Source organism: Protopterus annectens, chromosome 2.part1 (genome assembly GCF_019279795.1).
Source record: "Protopterus annectens isolate FY-2018-M chromosome 2.part1, PAN1.0, whole genome shotgun sequence".
In the NCBI taxonomy this organism is placed as follows: domain Eukaryota; kingdom Metazoa; phylum Chordata; order Ceratodontiformes; family Protopteridae; genus Protopterus; species Protopterus annectens.
In genome coordinates this window covers 1,708,467,776-1,708,494,898 of record NC_056729.1, presented here as the reverse complement: position 1 = coordinate 1,708,494,898, position 27,123 = coordinate 1,708,467,776, and the positions used below count along the sequence as shown (strand labels likewise).

General features: G+C 38.4%; 1 protein-coding gene across 3 annotated transcripts in view; it reads left to right on the top strand.

The window, feature by feature from the left end:
- The window catches only part of CASZ1 (castor zinc finger 1), a 668,840-nt gene that overhangs the window by 464,248 nt on the left and 177,469 nt on the right, over window positions 1-27,123 (top strand). For 2 of the 3 annotated variants that reach the window (XM_044063159.1, XM_044063157.1), the window contains exons 4-5: window positions 7,009-7,077; window positions 23,724-23,814. In XM_044063159.1, the coding sequence (XP_043919094.1) occupies window positions 7,009-7,077; window positions 23,724-23,814 (160 nt within the window). The remainder of the gene's footprint in view (window positions 1-7,008; window positions 7,078-23,723; window positions 23,815-27,123) is intronic. The other variant, XM_044063158.1, reaches the window with a different exon arrangement.

The following is a 27,123-nucleotide window of genomic DNA, read 5'->3' as shown; positions in this document are numbered from 1 at the left end:
CTCTGCTCCTGGCAATAACATCAGCATGAAGAGTTTCAGAATTACAGGCACTAATGGCAGTGGAACCTTTCCTCATTTTCCACTAGGACAGGGTGTCGTTAAGAACTAACCCTACATTTATGCCAAAGGTGGTATCCAGTGTGGCTCTAAATCAAACTATTCACCTGTCAACTTTTTATCCTAAACCACAGAATAAAGGGGAGAGACTACTGCACTCTTTGGACATTCACAGGCAGTTATGCTTCTTCTTGAACAAAACCAAAGCTTTCAGTTAATCTGAGCAATTATTGGTAGAATATGCTGCAGGAGCACAGGGAAAAGCCATTTCAAAACAGACTGTTTCAAAATGGATAGGACATTGTATACGGTTCTGCTACACATATCATGGAAAGCCTGTACCTAGCAGCATTAGATCTCACTCCACCAGGGCAACAGCCACTTTAAATGCCTACCTCAGGGGAGTACCTACCAAGGATATTTTGGAAGCAGCAACTTGGAGTTCTGTACATACCTTCACCAAGCATTACCATCTGCCTCTATACTCTAAATCCAGAGCTAGCTTCACCACTGCTGTGCTGCAGGGCCTTATAGCCACTCCTAATGCCTTATAGAACCAGCCACCCTACCTCAGCTTTGGGATTCTACCCAAGTGTAATGACTGCAGCAGTGTAACACGATGAACGTAGTACAGTTTTGTACCTACCATAAATGTAGATATTCGAGTGTATACACGGCTGCAGTCCAGGCTACCCTCCCTCCTTCCCCTCTTACTGGCTGGTATGTACCTATGTCTTCTACCCTTTACTACCTATGGGGAGTATTTGCTGGTAGCTGTAAGTTGTTTTTTGCTTTTCTTATGTATGTTTTATTAGCAATTGGAATTGCCTACCTATTTAGAGGCACCTGACATCTGGGGCAAGAAAAACTGAAGAAAATGACGTCGGCTGCATCTTTTATACCCTTGTCGCACTAACGTCAGGGGTGAGATGACAGCAACCGACGCCGGACCAAAACTTTGGAACTCAGGCCGACTGGGGAACTGCCTGATGGCAGGATAACCCAAGTGTAATGACTGCAGCAGTGTATACACTCGAACATCTACATTTATGGTAGGTACAAAACTGTACTTTTTTTTTTTTGTTAAGACAAAATTAGCATTTTCTGAAATGCATACTTCATCTGTGTCCTTTTTCATTTTTTCCTGTCCAAATCAAGCAGAACTCCTATGTATATCTCCTGCTATATTATTTTGCTCAGCTCACAGGCTGTCATACAGACATATTGTGTGGTCAGTCTGCTGTCTTGAACCTCCATTACATTTGTTGTGTGTGCCACCCTTGCCACAGACTACAGACTTACCAGATATATATATATATATATTGCGGAATGCCACATGATGACAACTTGTTTCACATTGTGGAATGCCACATGATGGCGACTTGGTTTACATTGTGGAATGCCACATGATGACAACTTGTTTCACATTGTGGAATGCCACATGATGATGACTTGTTTCACATTGCGGAATGCCACATGATGACAACTTGTTTCACATTGTGGAATGCCACATGATGATGACTTGTTTCACATTGTGGAATGCCACATGATGATGACTTGTTTCACATTGCGGAATGCCACATGATGACAACTTGTTTCACATTGTGGAATGCCACATGATGACGACTTGGTTTACATTGTGGAATGCCACATGATGCCAACTTGTTTCACATTGTGGAATGCCACATGATGATGACTTGTTTCACATTGTGGAATGCCACATGATGGCGACTTGGTTTACATTGTGGAATGCCACATGATGACAACTTGTTTCACATTGTGGAATGCCACATGATGACAACTTGTTTCACATTGTGGAATGCCACATGATGACGACTTGGTTTACATTGTGGAATGCCACATGATGACAACTTGTTTCACATAATTGAATGCCACATGATAACGACTTGTTTCACATTGTGGAATGCCACATGATGATGACTTGTTTCACATTGTGGAATGCCACATGATGACAACTTGTACTGGAGGTGGACTACAGTACTGGCTTGCAGATGAGATTTGTGTGGCCTTAAAATTAGAAAGAGGTAATGAAGTACAAACAAAGGCATTAGCTCTTTACTGCATTCCAGATGTTTTATTTGACAACATGTGGGACTGGATACTGTTGTCCCCTCACAGCAAGAGGCTCTCTGGCTTGATTCTCAGCTGAGGTGCCTTCTGTGGGGACTCTGCATGTCCTCCCTGTGTTCTCATGGTTTCCTCAGGGTGCTCCATATTCCTCCCACATTCCTAAGACATGCAGTAGCTGGACTGGACACTCTATATTGGCCATAGGTGTGACTGCACCAACAACAAAATGACTAAAGTTTTTGCTGTTTCAGCAGTAGTTATTCTCCCCCCACTCCCAACAAAATTATTTGGCTAGTCCCAGAGTCCCTTCGTCTTTTCTGTATGGCATATCATATGGGTCTTCTGTCTGTGTTCTGGTCTCCTTCCCTACTTCGGCTGCGTTGCATTCCTAGTACTCATGTGAAAATAGTGTTCTTCAAGAACACGTCTGTTTTTCCCTTGGGTTCTAGCATTTGTAGTTGAGTAACATGGCTCTTTTAAGTCCTTCTGAATTCTCCAGGTTGAATGACTTACCTTCTGGGTTTCCAATATTCTTTTTTATGTATACAGAAAGTGAGATTACCATGCATAAATTGAAGAAAAATCAGGCCATCTGTTGTACACCTACAAAGCAAGATGTTCGCCAACATCTATAAAGATATTTTTTATGTACGTGCATATGAAAAAAAAGCTTTAGTAAAGAGCTGGATTCAGTACTGCATACAGCTAATAGCTCTGCTGATAATAAATACTGCTAATAATAAATGCATGTGCATGCAGCACTGCTAATGATAAATGCATGCAGCACTGCTAATGATAAATGCATGCTGATAACCAGTGATTTTCAAACATCATGATTTAAATTATCATGTGTAGTTACCACTATCATTGTTGAACTGAAGTATCAAATTTATTCTGTTTATACTGAGAAGTGATTTTCAGTGGTGAATACAGAAGATTCTTTCTGGATGAAGAATGTTTATTGTGAATCTGTAAATTGATTGATAATACTCAGTGGTATACTGTAATACAATGATTTGTGAGTTTTGAAACTCACTATGTCTCAGTGCTCACCTTCACTAGAAGTGCTGGCTATTAACTGTCATAGGTCGCAGTACTGTTACTAGTGGGATTGGCATAATGGGTAAGGCCTTCACCTTATAAACACAAGGTATAAGGTTTGATCCTAACTACAGGTTATTGGCTAAGATTAAAGTGGCTCTTGATGGCAGTTAGCCTAGTATTCACCTATGAACCTATTAAAAAAAATCCTATAGATTATTATCTGTAGAATGCAGTAAAATGTTAGATATGTAAAGAAAGCAAATTTATGAAAATGTTCGAAAGCTCTAATTCCAGAGTGTAAAAAAATATTTTTGACCTCTGTGTATGAACTGGCAGTGTGCTGATAGTCATGCTTAGAAAGACTATGTGGGTTCCATAAACTAAGCTATTATTCGGCAGCACATTTCCAAAGACAAGTGGTTTGATCCATAGTGCATACTAAAGGATTCCTAGATTAATGTGTTTTTGTGGACTGCAAACAGTTTAATTCAGCCTTAATGCTTGTACACTAACTTTAGGGTGAACAGTTTGAAAGTCAGCAGTTTTACAAATTGGTAATGTTGTCTTAGTTATTATATAGTAAATCCTGGGTGAATGTTTAGAAAACTAGCTGATGCATAGAGCACTGACCCTGTCAAAGGGAGCACTTAAAAGGTCACCTTGGCAAGGATGCAGGACATCCAACAACATCGAGAGCACGGACATCAGTGGCGAAAAAGACCTTGAGACATCATGTTCTTGATCTCAGAAACTGTCACCATGTTTTTTCTGTATCGAGTATTAAAGGGAACAGAAGCACTGCAGTGAAACCTAAAAGAATGGATGGAAGAAGGTCTAGAGGTCAGAATTATCTTTCTAATTATAATGGCACAAATTAATGAGACACGGTCAGTTCTAATAAGTTTATCAGGAGAGCTTTCAGAAAACACAGTAATAGGAACTTTAGTAAAACCAGGAAAATAGGTTGAGGGAGTCTCCTCAGACTTTGGCTTCTTGGGAATGATAGCTGGAAAACAAGTGGTAGGTTGGACTGTCTCAACTCCTTCTGACTTTTAGCCGCAGACAGCACTCTGGTCTGATGGGGCTGACCATAGTAGAGAACTCAGGGGTGAAGTATCAGTAGGAGGAAGAGCAAAGCTAGCTTGATATTTTGCTGAAACCATCCTGTTTCTCCTTTCTTTTAAAGTAGCTGAATTAAAATACCCAAATGTCACATACTTTTTCAAAAGTAGATTCACCCAACCATTAGATACAAAGAGAATGACGTTTCCAGAGTATGATCTTTTTCCTGGACTTGCACTCTTTGTTTGTTTGTGTCTTTCGGCTTTTCCCGGTTAGGGGTCGCCACAGCGGGACTCCGGTCCGCTAATGATTGGTAGTGGATTTTTATGTACTGGGTTACCAGCCCTGACTCACAACCTTCAACGAAGGCACGCCCCATTCACGTATGCCTCCACACAGAAGACGCTCTAGCTGAGAACCGAATGGGACAACGTCTTGCTATGAGGTGACAGCGCTACCAAAAAACAATAATTATCCACCAAAAACTAAACTGCTGTGTTGGCATAGAGGGATAAAGACCTAACTAAAACTCGGGGAACACAAGTTTCTTTAATGTCTCGGGCAACTGACAGCAGCAGAAAGGATGAAGGTGCCTATCTTGAGTGGGAAGAGAGTGCCGAACATTATCCAGTGGGAACTAACAGAGGCCAGAGTTCTTGGATATGAACTCAAGCTGGGGGGGGGGGGTGTCAGATGAATTAAAGTTGGACAGTCCGACCCTATGGCCTGCCAAGCCTACCTAATGATAGTATCAGCATGTGGGGATAAGGAAAAAGGGAAGTACTAAATCCTTCACATGTAGAGATGATCAAGCCTCTGTCAGCCTGTTCCATTGCTTGTCTGGCAGGGAACCTATACCTTTAGAGCCTGTCTTAGAGCACAGGGGAGATCATAAAGCATAGAGTGAAGGGATTTGTAGTGGGGTTAAAATAAGATGACCAGAGATTGCTTGGTGGTTAGTGATGTGTCAAAATAAATATTTACAAAAAGTGAGAAAATGGGGCAGCAGTCAAATAGACTGAGGGAGAAAAATGTATGAACAAACTGTCAAAAGCAACAACATAAAACAACAGCCTGCTTGTGAGCTTTATTCATATACTTAAAATAAGGCAATATAAGCAAAAGGAGCTTTTCTCCCCGTATTAACCAGATGGACTTTCCCAGTAAACAAAAGACAAATAAATAACTAGATAAATAATTTTTTTAACCCACAAATTAACATTTTGTAAGAAACCTTTGGAGCAAGAAAATCAATGAAACAAACAGTAAGAGTACAAAGCAAAAAGTATGGTGAACATACCACAGAGAATGGGAGGAGAAAGCCAAATACTCCAAAAAGTGACAAATGTAATCTAGTGACCTGACAATAACAATGTAGACAACAAATAAGCAGTTGTATGCGTGTCACAATGATTAGCATTCTCAGATGAAGCACGCATGTGCGACAAGGGATGTCTGAAGAGCAAGTAAACATGCATAGCATTATGGGTAAAGTGAAAGCGACCAGTGGCCTATAAGAGTTTTATATTTTAAGCTGCCCAACACCCAGTGGTGTAGCTAGTGTGGGAAAAGGGGGGAGCAGCCCCTCTTGGCACAAAGTGTTAGGGGACATGATCAGAAAACGCTGATCATTATTGATAACTGGCATTCATAAATGTACGGCACTTGCAGTCAGGACTGAAATGTGGTTTAAACTGTAGCAAGCAGTTTGCTGGAGCTTTTTCCCCCATAATAGAGAATACAAGCCTGAGGACTTTTGGGGCTCCTCGACTTCAAAAGTTGTGGGGGTGCCAAATCAGGGGTGAAGGATCAGGGAACAGCAGAGTGTGCTGGAAATGGTAGCTTCAGCTCTGTTATCAGTTGTTCTTACTAATAATTCTTAGTCCTGATGGTTGACGAGGATGGACCTCCTTATCGCAGATGTACTAATTCAGATGGATTCTAACTTAAAAACAGAAAAACTGAGCCTTAATAGCTCCCATAAAACAGTAGCAACACTGATTAGATAGTATATCACCGACAATGATGTCTGTGTGAACATCTGTCTTGTGAAATTCTAATATTACTTTCTTATAATGGGTATTCTTGCAGGAGCAAGGAAACTGGAAATGCATAATGTATGTAACTTTACTTGAGACCGTTGGAGATACAAGTGTGTATTGTGGTTTGTACAAAGAGGGCAGACTTAACACTTTCATTTTACATCACCGAATAAACAAAAACGTCAGAAACTTTAGTTCAATGTTATGCATCAGAAAGAAATACAGTTGCAGTATTTGAAATCTGACAGCAGTTATTTTGGAGTAAAAACATTGAAAAAAATCTGTAGTTAACTTTACACCAGTTATTAGCCTTTTTGCATATGCAGTTCAGACTGGATAAGCTGTACTTCTCTTAACTGCAAATGTCAATACTATGCATGCCTGCTATGTTTTCCTTGACTAGTAAGGCAGAACTGCTTGTATGAGAGTGTGTGTGTGTGTGTGTGTGTGTGTGTGTGTGTGTGTGTGTGTGTGTGTGTGTGTGTGTGTGTGTGTGTATTTTTTCTTTTGTGAATGTATGTGTATGTATTTCTTTTCATGTGTGTGTGTGTGTGTGTTTTTGTGTTTATGTGTGCTTTACCTTCGTCTTGATTTCAGGCTATAAACAAATATGCCAATTCTGTTTTAGGGAAAACACTTTTCAGTTTGTGCTTCTCAACTAGGATGTATACTCCAACTGACTGTTTAACCACTGTGGATATATTTTCATTAGGAACGGATTGCCATCCGAGAAGCCAGCTGTTACTGAAGATGTAAATGTTTACCAGAAGTACATTGCCAGGTATGCAAATGCTCCTGCTTCTGGTTTGTTTTTGTCTTTGTTTCTTTTTGTTTGTTTTTCCTTTTGTTTTTGCAAAGTGGCTGTTCTGTGAAAGTGTTTTTTCAGACTTTGCAAGGTTTTGTCCATTTTTGCTGCTTTTTTGGAATCTTTACTCAAGCGTTTGACAAATAAATGCTGTAGTTCCTGTGGGCTGCTGACAAAACACTAATGGTTAAAGTGACATTGGTATCTGGACTCTGGGATAGCTGGCTGGGCTAATAGTCATATACTAGTCAGAGGCGCAGAGTTTTATCTTCTGAAACACGGTCATCTTACCTTCTACTCATCAATTTGGATTCAGTGGGGGTGAAAATAGATGGAATGGTTGCTTTTCTCTGTGAATGTAGCAGTTTTGTTCTGATGGTAACTTTGTTCATTTGTCAATATATGAGATAAGCAAGTAGTCAAACAGGTAGATGGAAGACAAAGAAACTGTGAAGAATGAGAGAGAGAGAGACACTGAACAGAGGAGAAAATCTGGTTTCAGATAAAGGCAGCAACACTTTTCATACCCTGCAGTTGCATTTATATGTCCCAAAATGCTTTAAGGGCTAGTAAAAGATGCCAACATCAAAATAAGTAACTTTCCACTTGGTAGATAGAATATACACCACTGACCCATAAAGATAGCCTTTTCTGTAGGTGGAGGACAGAGGAAAGTACAGAGGAAATTAATTTAAATCAAAAGAAACAGGAAGACATACAGCTTACGATTCACATAGAAATGTAGCATAGGAGAGGAACTGTTTGCTTGTACCATTAAGAGTAAGCATTTTTTTTTCATGGGCAGTGGAGACATATTAAGTCATTTATTCACAGTCGCATAGTGGGCATCCTGTGCAACAGATGTGGGATATGACATTAATCTAGATTTCTACTTTCTATGCAATAACCACTATGCCCTCTTCTCTTCCAGAGGCAGAACAGACAAAAAGAAAGATAACTAGCACAGTACTGAGATATCATTAGTTTATAGACTTCAAGCATGTAGAGTTTCCACTATGACTCATCAAGTTATAACTTTATGAGGAACCAACTTGCCATTCATAAATGCTCAAGAATTCACAGTAATGAAAAAAAAGATACACGTAAGCTCTTTTTGCAGGGGGTGACTTTCCTAGACCCCTGTGTAGGGTATAAGCCCATGTGCACCTCCTGAACTTATGTACACCAACTCCATTGATGCAGCAACATGAAGAAAAGGGAAATACGTGAAAACAAATAAATTACTACTAGCATACATGTAGAAAATGCACCATTAGGACTTACTATGGAAAACAGTGATCTGAGTCTTAACAGGGATGAGTTTCACTCAATAAAGTATAGGGAAGCCTGTGGCTCAGTGTTAATTCCCTTCACCAAGTATTGTGTCATGGCTATGTAAAAAGTGGTTTTGGTGATCCATGTTCAGGAAACATACTGTTAAAAATATGGATAGTCCATTTGTTGGTAGAGAGTACCCTGTTGGTGCAGCAATATAACCGCAAAGTAACATATGGTTTGTGTTCAATGCTGTGTAAGGTTTAGCTCATTGATCGCATTAAGATTGAATATAGATATGCAGGGGCTTTTATTTAAACAGTTTTATAAAGCTGCTTGTAAAAATGTAATACTGTCCGTACTTCCTTACTGTAGTAGTTGTATTAGTTTAGCAACGTTAGCACCAACTAAAAAAAAGAAAAAAAAATCACTGAGTGCAATTAATTTAATGCCATTTTTAAAACTTGATGCTAGACCTTTTTCTCATGACCACTGCCACCCTTATCAAGTATAAGGGTTATGTCTGTGTAAATCATTTTTGTCCATGTAGGTTTTTTGTGTAATTATATTTCAGACATTTTGACATGAACGAAAAATGATTTCCAGACCCATTAAGATAAAAATCACTTCCTTCAGCAGGGTTGTTTTAGGCTTTCATAGAGTAGTGCATTTTATTCAAAAATCACATTACTTTAATTTCCAGCAGCACATGGGGCACTATCCTTTTATAGCAGCGAGTTTCATGTTATTTATATACATATGCATACTCTGTGTGTTTAGAGAAGGAAGAAAACCATAGCATACAGTGGAACTTAAAGCATTAGGACTGCAAACAAAATAAAAACCTGATTATGCAAAGGCCCTGGAGTGTGCTGTATAATAGACTACAAACAAAAGTAAACAGACAGTAAGCTAGAAATCCTGGGAGTGATCATATTTAGTACAGATACTTAATTAAAGAATATCTAATGAGACTTCTGTAGTCTTTGTGCCAAGAACTCCTTTGCCGTTTTCTTTGCTGAGTGCACGCAGTCTGTTTAAAGCTCCTAATGACTGCAGGCCAACAGGAAAGTTCGGACTAGGACATAGGTTTGGGTGCGCACATCCAGTTTTCATATTTTATGCATCCAGTGGAAGGTGAATTACACCTACTTTGTCCAAACTGAGGCGGAATCTTTATCAGACCTCTTCCCGTCTTCCTCCTCTAAGACGTATGGCTAATTAAGAGTATGGTTATGAACATTAGGAAGGTGTAAAACCTGCTTCTTCATCTTTTTTCATGTTTAGCTGTCAGTTGGAGTGAGACCCACATGTAGTTAGAAGCTTACTTATTTAATTTTCTGACCATCTCCAGGCCTTCCCTTTTCTGTAATCCTTACTGTGTTGTTGGAACACAAGGCTGCAGCAATCTCTGTGTCGTTACAATATTAATATTTAATTGGCAGTGAGCTCTGGCAGCCAATTAGGTTGGGATGCGGTCTGGCTAGAACTGTCTGGAGGCCAATACTGTTGCAAAAACAAGGGTCTGACTTTTTTTTTTAATTCACATCCGGTTTTAAAAACTGTTTAATGCCCTCAAAATGCAGTGGCTTTGCTATTCAATTAGCTTAATGAACTCAGCAAAGTGATCAGTAAAAGCAGCTCAGGGATAATCCAGTCTGAAAAAAAATCTCTTACTTAGCTTTTTTTTTCTGAGGGATTTTTTAGTGCCTCAGCAGATGGTGTTTTTGGCAGTCGTACTCTAAATGTTTATTTGTGTATTTTTCACTATAATTGAAGGTTTTAACACTTATCATTGTTGGAATATAATGAGTAAATAAACATGTATTGAATTTGACATTTTTTCAGCTTCCAGTATTACTAAAATGCATTGGATCTTTGGCCAACAAAGTAAGGTACAAATGGATAGAAAATGTGTGTACTCTCAGGAGATGAACAGATGCTTTGTTTTAAACATTAATAACTGTTAACTTTTCAAAGTGTTAGAACAACAGCATGCCAGATGAGCTGTTATGGGGCCAACAATGTTAAGTTTTTTGGCACTCTCTACTGCCGTGTATCACCACCCATCTTTCACCCAGTTGTTTGCCTTTGGATTTTGTTTCTGCATAGCTTCACAGGTAATGCAGCATGATGGGACTGATTATTCCATGATTCACAGTCATACTGTTTTCTTAACTTAGATGCAATGTGTTCCTTTCTTGATATAATTTTGGATGCAGCAAGAACTGTAAGGCTAAATAGAATTTTCTTTCATTTTTCCCAGTGCTGCAGCACATTTCTGTCTTTTGATCTGGATGCAGCAGTTGCTACTGTATTGCCACACAAACTGGTAATTCAAGTCCTTATGTTCCATTTTTGCAGGAGCTAAACTTTAAACTGGAGAGCAGAATAGAAACAATTCCTGCGTACCTTCTTCCCTTCTGAACAGGTCAAAGGTTAGCTTCTGTGTGCAAGCCTGACCTCAGATTGCTCTGCATTGCTTTGCAGGAGCATATTGTAAGATAGAAGATGTATTTGAAAATTAATTTAAAAGAAGTACAAGAGTGATCTGCTTGGTAGTTATTGCTATCATCTTCACAAACTGTGTATTTTTTATAAGACTCTGCCAGCAGAAACATTACATTTTTATCAGTTGTATTAACTTCATCTTGGCCTGGGAATTGTAAATATTAAAAATGAGATGTGCTGATGTTGCAACATTAACATCTAAAAAGAAAAAAAAAACCTTTGTAGTTTAAGCTTTAACTCTCATATCCTCTTTACTCAACTGTTTTTGCCTTTATAACGAATGAATGGAAGTTGCAGTTTATGCGTCTTCTGTACTCACCACTGCACAAAGTTTCTCTTTTCCCCATGGTTGTGCAACTATAAAGTCAGTATATTTAAATAAGGGAGATATGGAGGACAAAAACCCTCACATTGGGATGGGCAAGGGGGTCTACTCCTGTAAAAAAATTGTGTTGCATACTGTGGGCAATTTAGTAGTTTGGCGAGGCAGTTTAGGGAGTTAGGATTAGTAAATTTGCTTTCACCATTATGTACTTAATCCTGTGTGGTGGAACCATGAAATTGGGAGGGGAGTACATTAAACTGTAATGTAAGGAAGTTTTTCTTCACTGAAAGGGTAGCGCACACATTTGAATACTTGGGGGGACTTGCAGAGTGAAGACAATAAATCTTGCTTGGACAGGTGTAGGGGAGGTTCTTGAAGGGACAATGCAATGAAAATGTATTATATATATATGGGTGTGTGTGTGTGTGTGTGTGTGTGTGTGTGTGTGTGTATATATATATATATATATATATATATATACATGTATATATACATTTGTATGGGTCCGTTTCATATGATCGAACTTTCAAAAGTTCAACTTCCATATGGCTGAGACCATATGATCGAACTTTTGAAAGTTCAAACGTTCTTAACGGAGATCACAGGAAGATTTCCCTTTTCCGCACTGTAATGCGATCTTGGAGTTGGTATATATTAATACCAGGTGGTGTGGGCGTGCAGTGGGGCTTGCAGGTAATTGTTTTTCTTTTTTTTTTTTTTTTTTTTTACTTTTTTAATAGATGTTCTAACTTTCAAAAGTTCGATCATGTGGTCTTGGCTATATGAAAGTTGAACTTTTGAAAGTTCGATCATCTGAAGTAGACCCATATGTGTGTGTGTATATCTAGCTATATATTTATGTGTGTGTGTATGTATGTATATAAATATATATATATATATATATATATATATATATATATATATATATATATATATCTATAAAATGTTTCCATTTCACTATACCAAACTTATTATTTGAAAACAATGATGAGACAACAGTTGATTGTGTATCACAGTGATTCTGAATAATCAACTTGCTCTTACCTCAAATTAGGTTAGATGCAGAGTTAATAAAAGAAAATAAAGGTGAGTGGGAGTAATATAAAACCCCCTCAGATAAAATATCCTTTAATTTATATTGTAGGTGTGCAAATCTTATCACATGGATATGGCTATTGGTGGAGTTATTGTATGACTGATATTTTGGTGGAAGGGAAAGTCAGTGACTTGCTAATCAGGTCAGAAATTTCAACCCCCTGATTCGTGAGCTAAACAGCCTAGACCGGCTTGGTAGTCCTTATATGCCTAAAGTTTGTATGCATTATTTGGCTCCAGACAGTGATTAGGAACTTGTTTATATTTTATGTGAAATGTTGCAGTCTTGCCTGATTGTAGAGCTCATTTTCATGAATGTAAGGCAGCAAACAACTTGATAATATTTTCAGAATCGCTCTGAAGTGCTCACTTTCCAGATTTCTTCTCCCAATAGGTTCTGCTCACACTTTCCAATAGTGCAAATCATGACGTCATATGCCAAGCTAGTGTTTGTCACAGGAAAATTCCTGTATTTGATGCTAAATCCATGCAAAGCATGTTAATGTCTCTGTGGTTGTTAGATGACTAACCATGACCTGTACCAGTAGCATTTTTATTGCCTGGGCTGACAGCACAATATGAAGTAGTTCCAGCATTTGTCTTCATTCCAGTCACCAGGAAGTGAAGGAGTAATGGCAGCCAGCACAGGAAGTAGTTAGAGGACCCCTTGTATAATTCTATATAGTAATTGGAAAGCAGGAGGCAGTTACAGATCAGGACACCACATATAAGCCAAAGCCTTCTCAATTAAGAATAACAGAAAAAGCAGTTCCGCTGCTAAAACAATTTTATTGTTCTTTGTTATGATGATGATGATGATGATGATGATGGTGAGAACAGCTAAAATGCACCTCCCGCTTTCCACCTTTGGGACTTTGCTGTGGGAACCCAGCACAGGAAGTGTTTGGAGGGTCCCTTGTACAATTCCAGATGGGACTTGGAAAGTGCTGTTGGAAGCCAGCACTGCCAGTCCTACACTGATATATATGGTGCATCACGGTGACTGGCCTATTGACATGGTTCCTTGCCTTTGAATTCCATAATAAAGGAGCTCTGTTGTGGAATGTGGACTCATAGACTATACTCTCCTTACTAGCCGTTTCGTTCAGTGGCTTCAAATTCCACATGACACATTTAATTATTTTAGCATATTAATTAAATGTGTTATGTGGACACATTTAATTAATTTAGCATACTAATTAAGTTGCTGTCTCTTATAGTAATTGGTTGTCATCCTCATTTCATACTCCTTCTAACCTCAGCATTGAGTTTATTCCATCATTTTATGCAGTTGTTTGCCTCCTTGAGCATGTCTGTTTTGTGTATTGTTTTATTTTATTATGACATTTATTGTATCATTTCTTATGGTTAAGCAGTACTATAGACTTGAACTTTTAATGACCTCTTCTCTGGAGAAACAGTTAGGCTTATGACATCCTTCATGGGTTGGTATGCATGCCCTAAGCACAACAACTGCAGAATGCAGGCGTTTTGTGCCTAGACCAGGATCTCAGAAGAGTAAATCTCAGCAGTGACTCACTGCAGATGGGGTTCTCACAGATCAACTTAGTATGGTGAGTATCTAATCTTTAAGGTCTCTGTTTCATTTTATTTTGCACTGCCCATCTTTGGCCTTCAAATGATTGTTTTTTTCATGCTATACCTGATGAAATTTGGAAAATAGAATTTGAAAAACACACACTCTATCAGTTATGTCCTGCTGAAGAGAAAAGATATTTTACTCACACTTGAATGTATGCTGCCATGAATATTTCAGATCATTTGCACCATAACCAAATGAAATTTAGTTACAGTTATCTCCCTGTAAGTAAATGTAGTGCTTGGAGTACAGTGATTACATACCAGTTTAGGGAAAAAGGCAAACCACTTAGGCAATTTTGTAGTGCGAGACCCGATCTTAACAATTGTTAAGCACCCCTGCTTAAGCTGCTAAGATCGGGTATCATGCTAACAGTAAAACTTGCCAGTGCTGGCCAGCAAAAGACAGCGGCGAATTAAAAACAACTTGCTTTTTGCCTGTTGTCTGTGCCAGCAAACTGTTCCTGACTTTCTTTTATTAATGTAAAGATGTGTTACACTGTCTTTTCGACAGTGTTCGCTAAGTGCCTTGCAGCTTTGAAAGCCAGCAGAACACTTACCGTTTTTGTTCTTGTTCTGTAAATGGTAGTACATGGAGTAGTTGAAGCTCCAGGAACAAAAATGGAATTGCGATCAGATCTCCAATCATAATGTATGTATTGAAATTTGTTTACTGTGAAAGTCCACTGGAACTATAAGAGCCCATTTTCTGTGGAGGACCAGGGGGAGAAAAGCTCAAAAGAAAATCAAATACAAAAATAATATACAAGTAAATAAAAACATACATGAACTGTATATAAAAATAGTTACATTATACGTATGAAGAGTTATACATTTTTTTCAAGACAGTTTATATAGTAAAACAGTTTTGGATACCTCTACGTTATGTTCACTGGTGAATTCTGTTTTCCTCGCCCATTTCAAAGGTATGCTGGGAGAAGGACTGACAATTCTAACCTACCTCGGTATGAACGTGAGTGTGTATGCCCTATTGTAGGTCACCCTCCCTCCTAGGGCCAGTCCCTGTTTTACATCTGTGCTTGCTGCGACAGGCTTCAGTGCTCCACAAGCCTAAATTAGATAAAACAGGTCTTGAAGATGGATAGCTGGATAGTGAAGACTGTAGATATGTGGATAAATTTCCGTTCTAGAAAGGTCTGTTTTCTGAGCATTTCTGTAGCTTGTTAATTCTAGTGTCTTGTGTATTGGTGTATCCATCTGTTGTATGTGCTTCAAGAAAGGAACTACCCCCATCCCCATCAAGATCCAGTTTTAAAAAGAACTTGTGTTTATGTCTCATAAGTGGGGAAATATATCAGATCTATAACTATAAAAATGCCTAAACTGGAATCTTACTCAAAGGGAAATGAACTACTATCAACAAATACCAGTTTTAAAAAGAACTTGTTTTTATGCCTCAGAGGTGGGGAAACTTATTAGATCTGTAACTGTAAAAATGCCTAAACTGGGATCTTATTCAAAGGGAAAACATAACTGAAATCAGTATTGAAACACAGATACTGCTGCTAACTAAAAATGTTTAAATCATTTATTGTATGGCACCTCTGATATGCATAACCTTCATGCTTGCTGTAATACAATTACAATATGCTACCAACTATTCAGTGTTTAATTAAAATACTATTTATTGCTGTAGTCAGTTTCCAGAAGTGTAACTATGGTTTATCACCTCACAGTATTCATGTGCTACATATTAGTTTACAGTATGTTGCATGTGAATTATCAGTGGCACAAAAAATGCCTGTTTTATATTATTTGAGATCAGCATGTGTTCTGGATGCATTTAATTGAAATGCAAATATAACACTTTGTGTTGCACACACTGTCCTTATTTGGGCTCAACAACTGCGGTAAAGCAATGTTTCGTTTCCACGTAATCCTGGAGCAGCTGCATAGAAGCTGACTGGAACCTTTCCCATTTTTCCCTGAGTTATTGAAATCCTTGCCATTATGGTTTCCTAGGGGGAAAGATTATGTCTAAGTGATAGCACTTAGCTTAAAAAGGCAGTGATTTGGTCCACTAACACAGTGACAATTCAATAAAACTCCCCCTTAACCAGCAGCACACTCACTTCATTGCACCTCAAGTGCCCTTATTTTACCCAGCTTTGAAAAGAGAGGGAAAAATAATACAGTTTAGTATGTTTTACGGGAACACCTGCATCAATAAAGCAAGTTTAATTTGAAAAAGAGCAGTTACGTGATTTGTAACTGCGCTGTTATGCCTTGAAACCCAGAAACACTGCCAAAAGTGTGTAGATCCGAATTCTATTCTCTTTGTGCATAAAATGCTTAAAATACCCCGTGGACGTTTCTGACTTCTGAATTACAAAGTGAAGATTATAACTCTCTAAAAAAGGAAACAGAAATCAGGATGTTAAGCACTGTGGAAGAAAGTGAATGAAAATTATCTTCATTCCTAAATGGAGTGGATAGAGGAAACTGTATTCTAGTATCAGTCCCTGTTTGAGAGAGATTTATGTTCTCAAATTCTGTCTTAGTGCAGGTTGACAATCCCTAATCTAAAATTCAGAAATCTAAAAAATTCTAAAATCCAAAGTTTTTTTCACGTAGTTGTCAGCCCCGCTTACTAATCGGCGCTCATAATTTTAGCAGTGCGTAAGTGCACATGCTGTCACCGTTCACTGATACCTTTATTGCACTGTTTGTAATTTCACTATGAAAATGTCTGAAACTGCAGATATTCCAATGGGTAACACTGAGAAAAAGAAAAGAAAACAGTTGTCAATTGCTGCAGTGGTGTGAAATGCAGATAACCGTGCGGCTGTGCAGATAAGCATGATGAGCTTGGTAGTGATGATGAAGACATGTTGGACACTGCTGCACAAATCCCCATTAATGATATGGGTAAAGTGTATGATCAGTTAATTGCAGGCCTTGTACAATGTGAATTTGTCAGTGAGCAACAGATTATGGAAATTTGCTCAATTAAATAGAGACTGCTTCAACAGAAAACCTATGTTAATGAGACAGATGACACTTCAAGAACTCAAGGCTGTCTGCTGCAGCGCTACTTCACCACCTAAGAATCCTGTTCCCGGCCCTTCATCAGATGTCCGACTACAACTTGATGATGATGGTCACAATCCACGATCCAACCTTGCACCTTATAATTACATCCAGTATGTGTGTGCATATCTGTCTTTCTGTGTGGAGGGGGATCAGCGAGCATTTCCAACACTCTTGACTCTTACTGTAAATAAAAGTGCACGCAAATTTTGAAAAATGAGTTGTTTCAGTTCTTCATAGCACAGCATACAAGGTTTATGCAAAGCAATGTAGTTCTATGGCTATCTTGTCCTTTACTACTAACAGTAAGCATTAATTGTAAAGTTTGACTCCTAGTTAAGCTGTATTTGTAATTCAATGTCTGGGGGCACTGAAGTCCGAAAAATTCCAAAATTGAAAACTTGGCTGGTCCCAAGGGTTTCGGATTAGGGATTGTTTACCTTTATTTTGAAAGCAAACCAACTAGGAGTTTACAGTAGGTAGGTTGTTATATCATTTATGTAATGATTCCAATTAAAAAGGGATTTTAGAACTGTGATGTACAAATGGGATATTAGAATTGCCATAAATAGTTGCCTCCTCAAAGTGTACTGCAACACCACTATTGAGGGTGTATCACCCGTCCATGACCATCCACATATGTTAGTCTGTTAAACTATGTTGGAGCTTTTCTCCTTGGGCCTACACTGAAAAAGGGCTATTAATCTCAGTCAGACAAATCCGGTCAACAAATGTAAAATAAATAAATAAAAAATACCTTGAGGTCTTTTTTCATTACTAAAATAAATATTTAGCTATAGAAGACTGAGAACAGCTTGTCTATAGTAGGCATAAAATACTGACTCAAAAGATAAAATCCTCCTAAAAAATGGAATACAACTGTACCGTTAATTATGATAACTATCTGTATAACTAAAGAGAAATAAACAGCCTGTGGTATACATGTTTTCTCTTTTATTGAAAGTGTGGGCCTCCACACTAAGCACATAGAAGTCAAGTTTACTACAACTGTTTGTGTGCCATATTACCATGTCATTAAATGTAGTCATTAAATTATCACATATAAATTTTACTGACATTTATCCATATAAGAGCTTGGTTTCCTGTATATGCTTTACGTTTAAATCTCGACAGGTAGTGGAGGCAGAAGGTGAGTTTTATGTTTCCCTTTATCCGAAGCTAGAGCAATCTCAAAGTTAGTATATAAAGGGATTGGTGCCCTAAACCAGAGGGTGAAAGGGGGATTGCCTGTCTGTATAAATTATTAATTTTTGTTATTTTGCAATTTTTATGGGTTCACAAGTCTACTCAGCCAGTGGTGTGTCTAGGCTTAGCTAATGATGCCATAAATAGAAGAAGGGGTGCTAGGAAGTAGAGTTAATTTAAGAGAGAAAATATTTTCAACTTGGATTATGCTAGAGTGAAAGGATATAAGTGCGTGTTGTAGGAAAGGGAGGAAAAGAAAAGTAGAGAAGGGGACGGGAGAGAGTCGTTTCATGTGTGCTGCATACATGGGGTAGTGTAGCTACATGGGATACAGTGTTTATGAATCTCAGTTTCTTTCACTTATAGAGTTTTTTTATTTTATTTTATACATTTACTGACCGAGTATGGTTTAGATACAAGTGTCCCCTTCAAAGGGCAACCTAGGAGCACTGTCTCATCAAGTGGTCGTTCGGAACTTATAGATTAGGCAAATGGAGATGAATGGAATCAAACCCTCTACCCTTTTGTTATAGGAAGTAGTTCACTAGCAGTTCATAGCCTTAATTGTCAGTACTAACTGCCAGAGAGAACTCATGTTAGAGTGCTGTTTTTTGTGCTTTTAAATTGTTTATTTGCCATGTTTAATGTTTCAGTTTGTGATGTCTTTATTTGCAGTACATCTGTATGAACCGTAGCTTAACTATAAGGCAAACTGTGCTTATTTTGTGTAGAGTGTATATCAAATCCAAGAACACGTGAATTTTTTTTAAGACCAGTATTTCTAGTTAGGATTAAGAAAAAACATAAACCTTGCAGAGAAAGGTAGCATAATAGACTGGTAGCTGTAGTTATTACCAGCCTGCATAATGATATTTCTAGAATGTGGACAGGAACTTCAACATGTTCACAAGGTTTTTGAGGTGGTAATTTTTTCTGAGGACTAAACCTAACACACAGTCAATGTTAAATAATTATATTTATCCTTCACTGCTTAAGAAGTTGGGATGGGTAAGGCAGACTGTACCTGTGCCTCATTGCTCTTGCAGTGCATGTTAGAAGTTAGGCTCTTGTAGCTTAAAGGTTAAAGTGGACAGCAGCATGCCTTGCTGAACAGTTTAATTCTCACAAATATACAGTAGTGCAGCTAGGATAAGACAAATGGGAAAACCTCCTTGGACAAAAAGTGTTAGGTGGTCCAATCGGTCTACAGTACAATACCAGCATTCAGAAATGAATGTCGGTATTACATTTGAGTTCAGAACTAAAGGGCTTCTTTAGTGGGCTATAAAGAATGCTTGCTACGTATACACTGCATTTTAAAAGGAAACAAGACTTTTTGTGTTTTCAGTATTTTTCCCCCAGACTACAGACCTGAACCTCTTTAGTGCTTCATGTGTGACCTGCAACAGCTGCGTTCTGCAAATATAGTTTAAAAGGAAAAAACAATACAAGCTAGATATGTAAGTTTTAACCGTATGACCTAATACATTCAGGCCAATATAATCAAACTAGCTGTGGACATGCATGTTTTGGCCTTACTTAAGTTTGCTTTTCAAACATGAGGAGAGGACACTTTTTTTTCAATATTTCTCAACCAGAGTTGGAGGGGGGATGCTATATCAGAGGACAGCATCAGGTACCAGAATACCTAGCGATATTAGCTGTTATTTTGAACAAGCTACTTTCTGTTACTACTGTTGCCACTGAGATAACATCCATGTATGCCTAGATGGCATAATGCTGTTACAAAAAATATTAGCAGAGTAAGAAATAAATGGTTGATTAGGTATTAGCAGTTCTAGTGCATGAAGCAGATATGGCCTTAATTTCTGTTACCTGTCTTGTTATTCTGTATGATCCTATGCAAGTTAAGCTGCTATATTCAACTGCCAGGACAGCTGTGGAGCTAAGTCTTGTCTCTGCAGAGTGTTGTTCATTGTCACAGAAATAAAGTCGACTGTAGTTCTTAGTAGGTGCTGCACAACAGCCGTGTGTACTGCCATCACTGTTTCATGGAACCCCTTGTCAATTCCTTTTTATTGTAGAACTTCAGTTTGATTGACTGGTGCAGTGTTACACTGCAATGACAATTAACCAGTTTGGTAAAATATTTTCTTTCAGCTATAAATGTCCCAGGTGACTTAGTCTTGCTCAGTTTTTCCTGTCGCAGAGCTAAATCTTGACAGATTTGCTCTGCAGTCTATGATTACAGGTCAACTAAATGAAATCTGGGAATGGAAATACAACAGTAACTCCGCAGTGCTGGTTTTAAGCAGTGGCCACAGGAGGGAGAGAGTTCTTTTTGGTAGATTCTCTCAGTTTGGTGGCACTGGAAGGGAAAAAAAACAGTCCTTACCCTACAGTAAGTCTTCTAAATCATTACGGGATTCAGAAAGGCTTAATGTGTTGCACAAGCCTAATGTTGGGAGGTTTTTGCATCATAATAAGCTTTTCTGATTCACAGACTGCTGTACTGCTGACGTTTTGAGGATTTCCCCTCATGAGGCCTGCAGTGTGGAAATAGGTCTTCAGGGCAAAGCTGCATGTTAATGAGTCGAGTGGCTAATGCTAATTAGCCAGATGTTCCCCTCCAGAAATGCCCATAGTTCCTGATTTCCTTGGTCAAGCAATTCCAATTTTACTCTAGGAGGAAAAAGAGACTGCCATCAAACAATATAGGGTAGCGATTCACCCCTATGGGAGTATTCTCAGTGCAGGTAAGTCTAGCAAAACAATACCAGAGGGTTAGGTACGGGATCATGTGTGTGTGTGTGTGTGTGTGTGTGTGTGTGTGTGTGTGTGTGTGTGTGTGTGTGTGTGTGTGTGTGTGTGTGTGTGTGTGTGTGTGTGTGTGTGTGTGTGTGTGTGTGCGTGTGTGTGTCTGTGTGTGTGTCTGTGTGTAAGTGAGTGTTCCCATGAGTGATGTGGGTAGCTTACATGTGGATGTGTAGATGTCAATCGACTTTGTAATAGCTGTACTAAAGTCTTTTCTGGTGCTCTTTGTCGGACCACAGTTGTACTTAGAGTTTTATATATTTTCTTTTGCAGATTGCATTTCACTCTATTAATGTAACAGCATCACACAAAATGTTCAGTCAATTGTAAGTTAATAAGGTCCAGTATTACAGGATGCTATTTTGTAGTTTTAGCTGTATGTTTCTGTGTTATACTTTTGGCTTTCAGTTTTGCTTCCTGTACATACAGGTTAGGTCCCCAATGCTAAATCTGGTACTTTTTGACTTCAGCTTTACAACACCCATTTCCATACCCTGCAGGTCATGGACTAAACTCACTGACGTTGACCATGAATGTAGAACCCATAATTTGAAAAGCCACATTCGTAAACTACCCCCCCCCCTTAAAATTGCTTACTCAGTGGGCTGACACATGAATGCTGTTCTCTGCAATGTACTTTTCCTGAGTTTTTTCATGTCCTTGATAATGCTTATAGTGTGCACATGACCAACACAGGTGTTTGTAATGGTAAATTTTAGGAAATAATTCCTGGATATATCCTCTTGACTTCATATTACACATTTCCAATTGTAATAGGTTCAGAGTTTCATAGGTATATACTAGGCTAATGACCACAGGGCCTTTATAAACCAAACCTAACCATGCAGTCCAACTCAGTTGTGTCCCTATGTATCATGGGCATTTATTAGTTAGTTAGGCAGTTTCTAGAGGTTATGTGTGTATGTGTGAGGGGGTATTTTAGCTTGGGAAGGCTAAGCATTGGAGTGAATTCTACAATTCCTCTGCAGACATATGCTGAGGAAGTGCCCACACCTGCACTATATGCAGCTACCACATATAGATTAAGGAAAACACCTTCAATGCTTTTTAGATGCCTTTATATTTATTTAATCCAGTAATCCAGGAATGAGTCATACTTTCTTGCAACCTAAAAGGTTATGTTAGTGATTTTTTTCCTTATTTTACTGTTTTCGTAACTAGGTAAACCCAAACAGACACAAATGCCTATTTTTTTTGCACTGACATAAAAGTTTTGGTCTGTTATTTTTTTAAGTTGTATTTACCTTTTGTTGACCAGGTTAGTCCCGCTAGGCTGGTGGTCTCCTTTCAGGGAAAGCCTGAGATAGTATTTTTACCCCTAGGGTAAATTGGTCAAGGCATCAAGAAGCTTCCACTCATTTTTTGATAGGTGTCATGGGATCTATTACATACACCTGACCTACCACCAACTCAAGCAGATGGGGCCTCAGTTTAACATCTCATGCAAATGTCAGCACACCCTGGAGTACATCCATCCATCTTTCTGTCCATCCACAGCCCCTTTTCCTCATTTGTGCACATGGGGTCAGGTGGTCACTTCAACAGTGACAGTCATCAAAAGACAAGATTAACACTGCTGGGTGGCTAGCCTTGCCATGGTAGTTCTTCCACATCATAGACTCACATGCAAACACACATGTATGGCCAGTTTAGAGTGTCTTTGATATGTGGGAGGAAACAGGAGCATCCAGAGGAAACCTATGCAAACGCATGGAGGACATTAAGACTAAGCAAAGAAGGCACTCCAGCTGAGAATTGACCTAAGGCCCCTCTTGCTCTGAGGTGACAGCTCTATCTGCTGTGCCATTGTGCTGCCCAATGCACCCAGGAGTGCAGCATTCCCCAAATTCTGCAGTGCAGTGTTAGCAGTTTAATCATCTGGAGGGGGGAGTAGAACCCATAGCCTTCTGGTCTTCCACTACCAAAAGGGTGTATGCTACCTGTTGCGCTACTGATACTGCTAAAATGACTTGTATGTTTTGCAGGCAGATGCTGTGAGTATAAAACTTGAGTCAACAGAATATCTCTTGTTTGTAGATCACTGTCCTAACGCACTTTGCTATACTGCCTCAGTTTGCCCGTTAAAGAGCACTGTTATCAATGATAAAAAAGAATCATGCCAAGGAAACTGCTTCGGCATTGTTAGTGCAGTGCATAAGTGTTGTGGGTTATGTAAAGAAACGTATTAAAAAATAGTTGGTAGAGGGTGACTGCCCTGAAACAAAAAGGTTAAAATACACACTGTACTATAGCTTTTCCGGGATTGACATCACATTCACATGTGGAATTAGAAATAGTTGATTGAGGATTACAGATGATATTGCACTGGGACACTGCAAAAAATAAGACATCTAACTTTGCAAAAAACGTTGTTACTGTAAGCAATTCTTTGCAGAGACTGAACTGGATACCACAAAGTTATTAAAAGGAATACATAAATAAATAAACTGTTACTGAAAGAGAAGGATTAGATAAATAAACTCTGCAGGAAGACCAGTAGCAGGTGACAATTATAAGGATTTAAATGAAATTCAGTAAAGGTGTAAGTAAAGAGTTGGAGGAACATGATGTGATAGAACTGTATAAGGAGGGAGTGTCGGTTTGGTTGAGGAAAATGGAGATGAATTCAGATTTGAGCAGCTAAGAGAAAAGGTAATAAGTCACAGCATTGATGTCGTTTTCCGTAATTTATGATTTCTCAATTGATGTTGCTGGTGCTTTAAAAACAAGAATTCATGAATGGATTTGCTTCGATCTTTTTCAGATTTTCTGGCAGTCAGCATTGCGGACACATACACTGTGCATACCAGTACAGAGAACATTACCACTGTTTGGATCCGGAGTGCAACTACCAGGTATGTGGGATTGTAGGCTTTAAACTGTTAGAATTCTGGAAATACAGCCTGTAATTAAGAGTATTTCTATATTCCATATTAAAAATGGATCATCGAGTGAGAGAGGATCCTTTTGTGCTCTATGTTTATGGGTTGTTATCCTTGAAGTCTGCCAGACGGGGCTTCCTTAGACACAAGCCCCTTATTTAGAGCTGCTACTGATGAGAGACACACAGTCTGAAATTTCAGGCGATCTGTCTTATAAAATCTGCTTTAAATCAGTAAAAGGCATTAATTACATCAGTCAGTGTTTTAGTATTACATACATCCTTCTGATGATTTTTCCTCACTCCTTTGGAACTATGGGTGAATATCCTCCCAAATGCAGTTATATTATGTAAAGGTTACCTTAAGAACTTTCCTCACAGCATACATGATGATATATATATTTATTGTATATCTGAAAAAAAATTACCACAGAATGACAGTGTGTATGTCATAAGCAAAAATTTAACTCAGCACTGTCCAGTCAGTTAAATTTCCCATTCAGGAAATGGAAAAGCTGCATTGTCAGAAGCTATGCAGAAGTTTCTTAGATTTGAAGTGTCCTGCTACACTAGACTGCCCATATGTGGGTTTAATTTTAGTTGTACTTGTGGCCTTGGCTGTGGTTAAAAAGTGCCCCAAAAGTACTAGTTCACATACCCATCTAACAAATAAATTTACAATGTGTTAATACTTTATCTGTCTGTAACTGTATATCTATGTAACTATATGTGGAGCTTTTCTCCCCGGGCCTCCACTGAAAATGGGCTCTTCGCAGGCCCAGTGGACTTTCCCAGTAAACAAATGCAATAAATAAATAAATCATTTAAAAAAGTGTTTTTGTACTGTCAGCGTTTAGCATTAATTTTTAAAAGCACTCACCCCTAATGTACTTTATATTTGTGAGCATTTTCAAACTGGCATTAGTAGGTATGAGTTGTTAAACAGCTCTGTACCTATCAGGAATAAGTGCTTTTATTCCTCCCCAAAAGTATCACAAGCATGGTGACCATAGTGTGATACCCGCAAGTGAATGGACTCAGTGACAGGTGAGAAACTGTCTTCAAGCCTGGCGGTAGTGATGTCATTAAAAGCAATGTGACACCACGATGACATACAGCAGAGTCAGCAGTGTAAACATACAGTGTTGAGCATGCCATCCAACATCTGTCATAACAATGCTTCATAAAAACTTTTAACAAGCAATGAACAAGTGTCAGAAAATGAAAGTAGTGCTGATATTCTGTCACTATGTAAGGGACTCATGTCATCTGAAAGCTTGAACAAGCTGTATTTTTTTTTCCAATAATTTTTATTTTCATTTTGCATTTATAAAAGACACAAAAATGTTCATATTTACAACATGACCACAAGAGAAAGTTATACATTGTAGTCAGTATAGAAACATGAAGGTCATATAACAAACCTATTTGCACTATATACATAGATGCTTTCTCTAACAAGTTTAAACAATACAAAGACAACACATGCATTAATGTTTGCAATACCATGTTTTGTTGTGGGTTTGTGGGTATATTGCTAGGTTTCCTTATAACACGTTCCTGTATAGTGTGCATGATGTTTTATGCTAGTATGATATTAAAGGTTCCCAGGTTGCTCAAGTTTTGATGTTTTTGTTTCTTTTATCCATTACTATTTTGTGAGCTAATAGGTGTTTTAATAGCCACTTTCTCAAAACCCTTCCAAGAAATGTTCATAGAGTCTATCCATTTGAGGGCTATATATAGTTTCATTAATGAGAATATGGTTATAAGTGAGTGCACACGCTGTATTGTAAAATCTGTGTTGGTCCAATAGAAGGTGTGACATCACCTGTTTGCTCAGTTGTTTTAGGGCTGTGGGACAACATGCTGTCTGTATTTTGACAACGTCTTGGGTAGTACTGTTTTTTACTGTATTTATATATTTTTATGTAGCAGGCTAATGTTGAGAGCAGCAGCACAGAGAATGATATCCTTTCTTACTGCACTTTTACAACACCTGGTTCAGCATCATACTCATTAACCTGACCTCTAACTGCAGCAATGAGGAAAACTTGTGTGCTTTTAAAAGCGTTTTGTTTGTCTACAAAACACACCAAGCACACAGTCACACAACATATTGTAATATATGCAAACAGCTGAAAACCATGTGATCTACTACACCCCCACTAATCTTAATGGGGTTACACAACAACATGGTATGAGGTTTTCTTTGCAGACAGGATGTATTTGAGTGACCATGGCTACATAATTGAGTAATTGCCAGCATGTTGTTGTTGGTGTGCAGTGCAATTTTTCTAAAAGCTTAGAAAATGTAACAAAAAAGTGGTAGTGTCAGTTGGAAAGCAAAGTTCCCACACTTCAGAGGAGTGACATTTACTGAACTAATTGCCGTTCTTCTCTCAAGGTCACCACATTTTACTTTGAGATGTTCTTCCTGCTTCAGGTCATCATCCCTTTCTGTAAAGTTGACCCCCAGAAACATTGGGTATAGAAATTGTATAAGACATTGTAAAGTGCTGTGGAGGTTATCTTGGCAGTAATTGAATAATCACATGATCCGCTGAGGTCCAAACTTTCTTTTTTTTTTGTTTTTTCTGTGCTTCTCTACATCCCCATTTTCTGACACAGTTGTAGAATAATGTCAGTATATTTCACGCACAAAGGTTCAAATGTCTGCTATGCTATGTCTCACTCACTGGAGAATGGGAACCTGGCCTTTGCCAGATGGCAGTTCTGATGTGTGCCCACCCAACATTCTTCTTCGCAGAGAAACAAAGCAGCTCATTGGCTATCTAGTCCATCCTTCCGATGTGATAGCTCTATCAACATTCCTCGGCAACCTCTCTCACAATCTGACACCATCTGTTTCTGCCAGTGGGCTGGCCAGTAAAAAGAAGGATATTTATTTATTTATTTATTATTTACTTGTGTAGTTAGCAGTCGTCAAACAAACTTATCTATTTGGAGTAATGGATGAATTGTACAGGAGTGTCAGAACATGTACAGTATGTTATAGACAAGCTTCTCGCTAGAGGTTTATAGATTTATATTGTTGGTGAACAACCTCAAGCCCTATTGGTAATTGAGGAGTTTGATAATGAAACTTCCAGGTGAACATGTAGTGATCCAATTCCTTCTGTAAGGTATGAACTGATGGGCTGAGTTTAATTTAGAATGGAAAGTATATTTCATAGTATGGCTGATAATTCATTTTTAATGAGAGAAATCATTCTCTTGTGTTCAAGTCATGGGAAGGAGTTATTCTAACCAAAGAAGTACT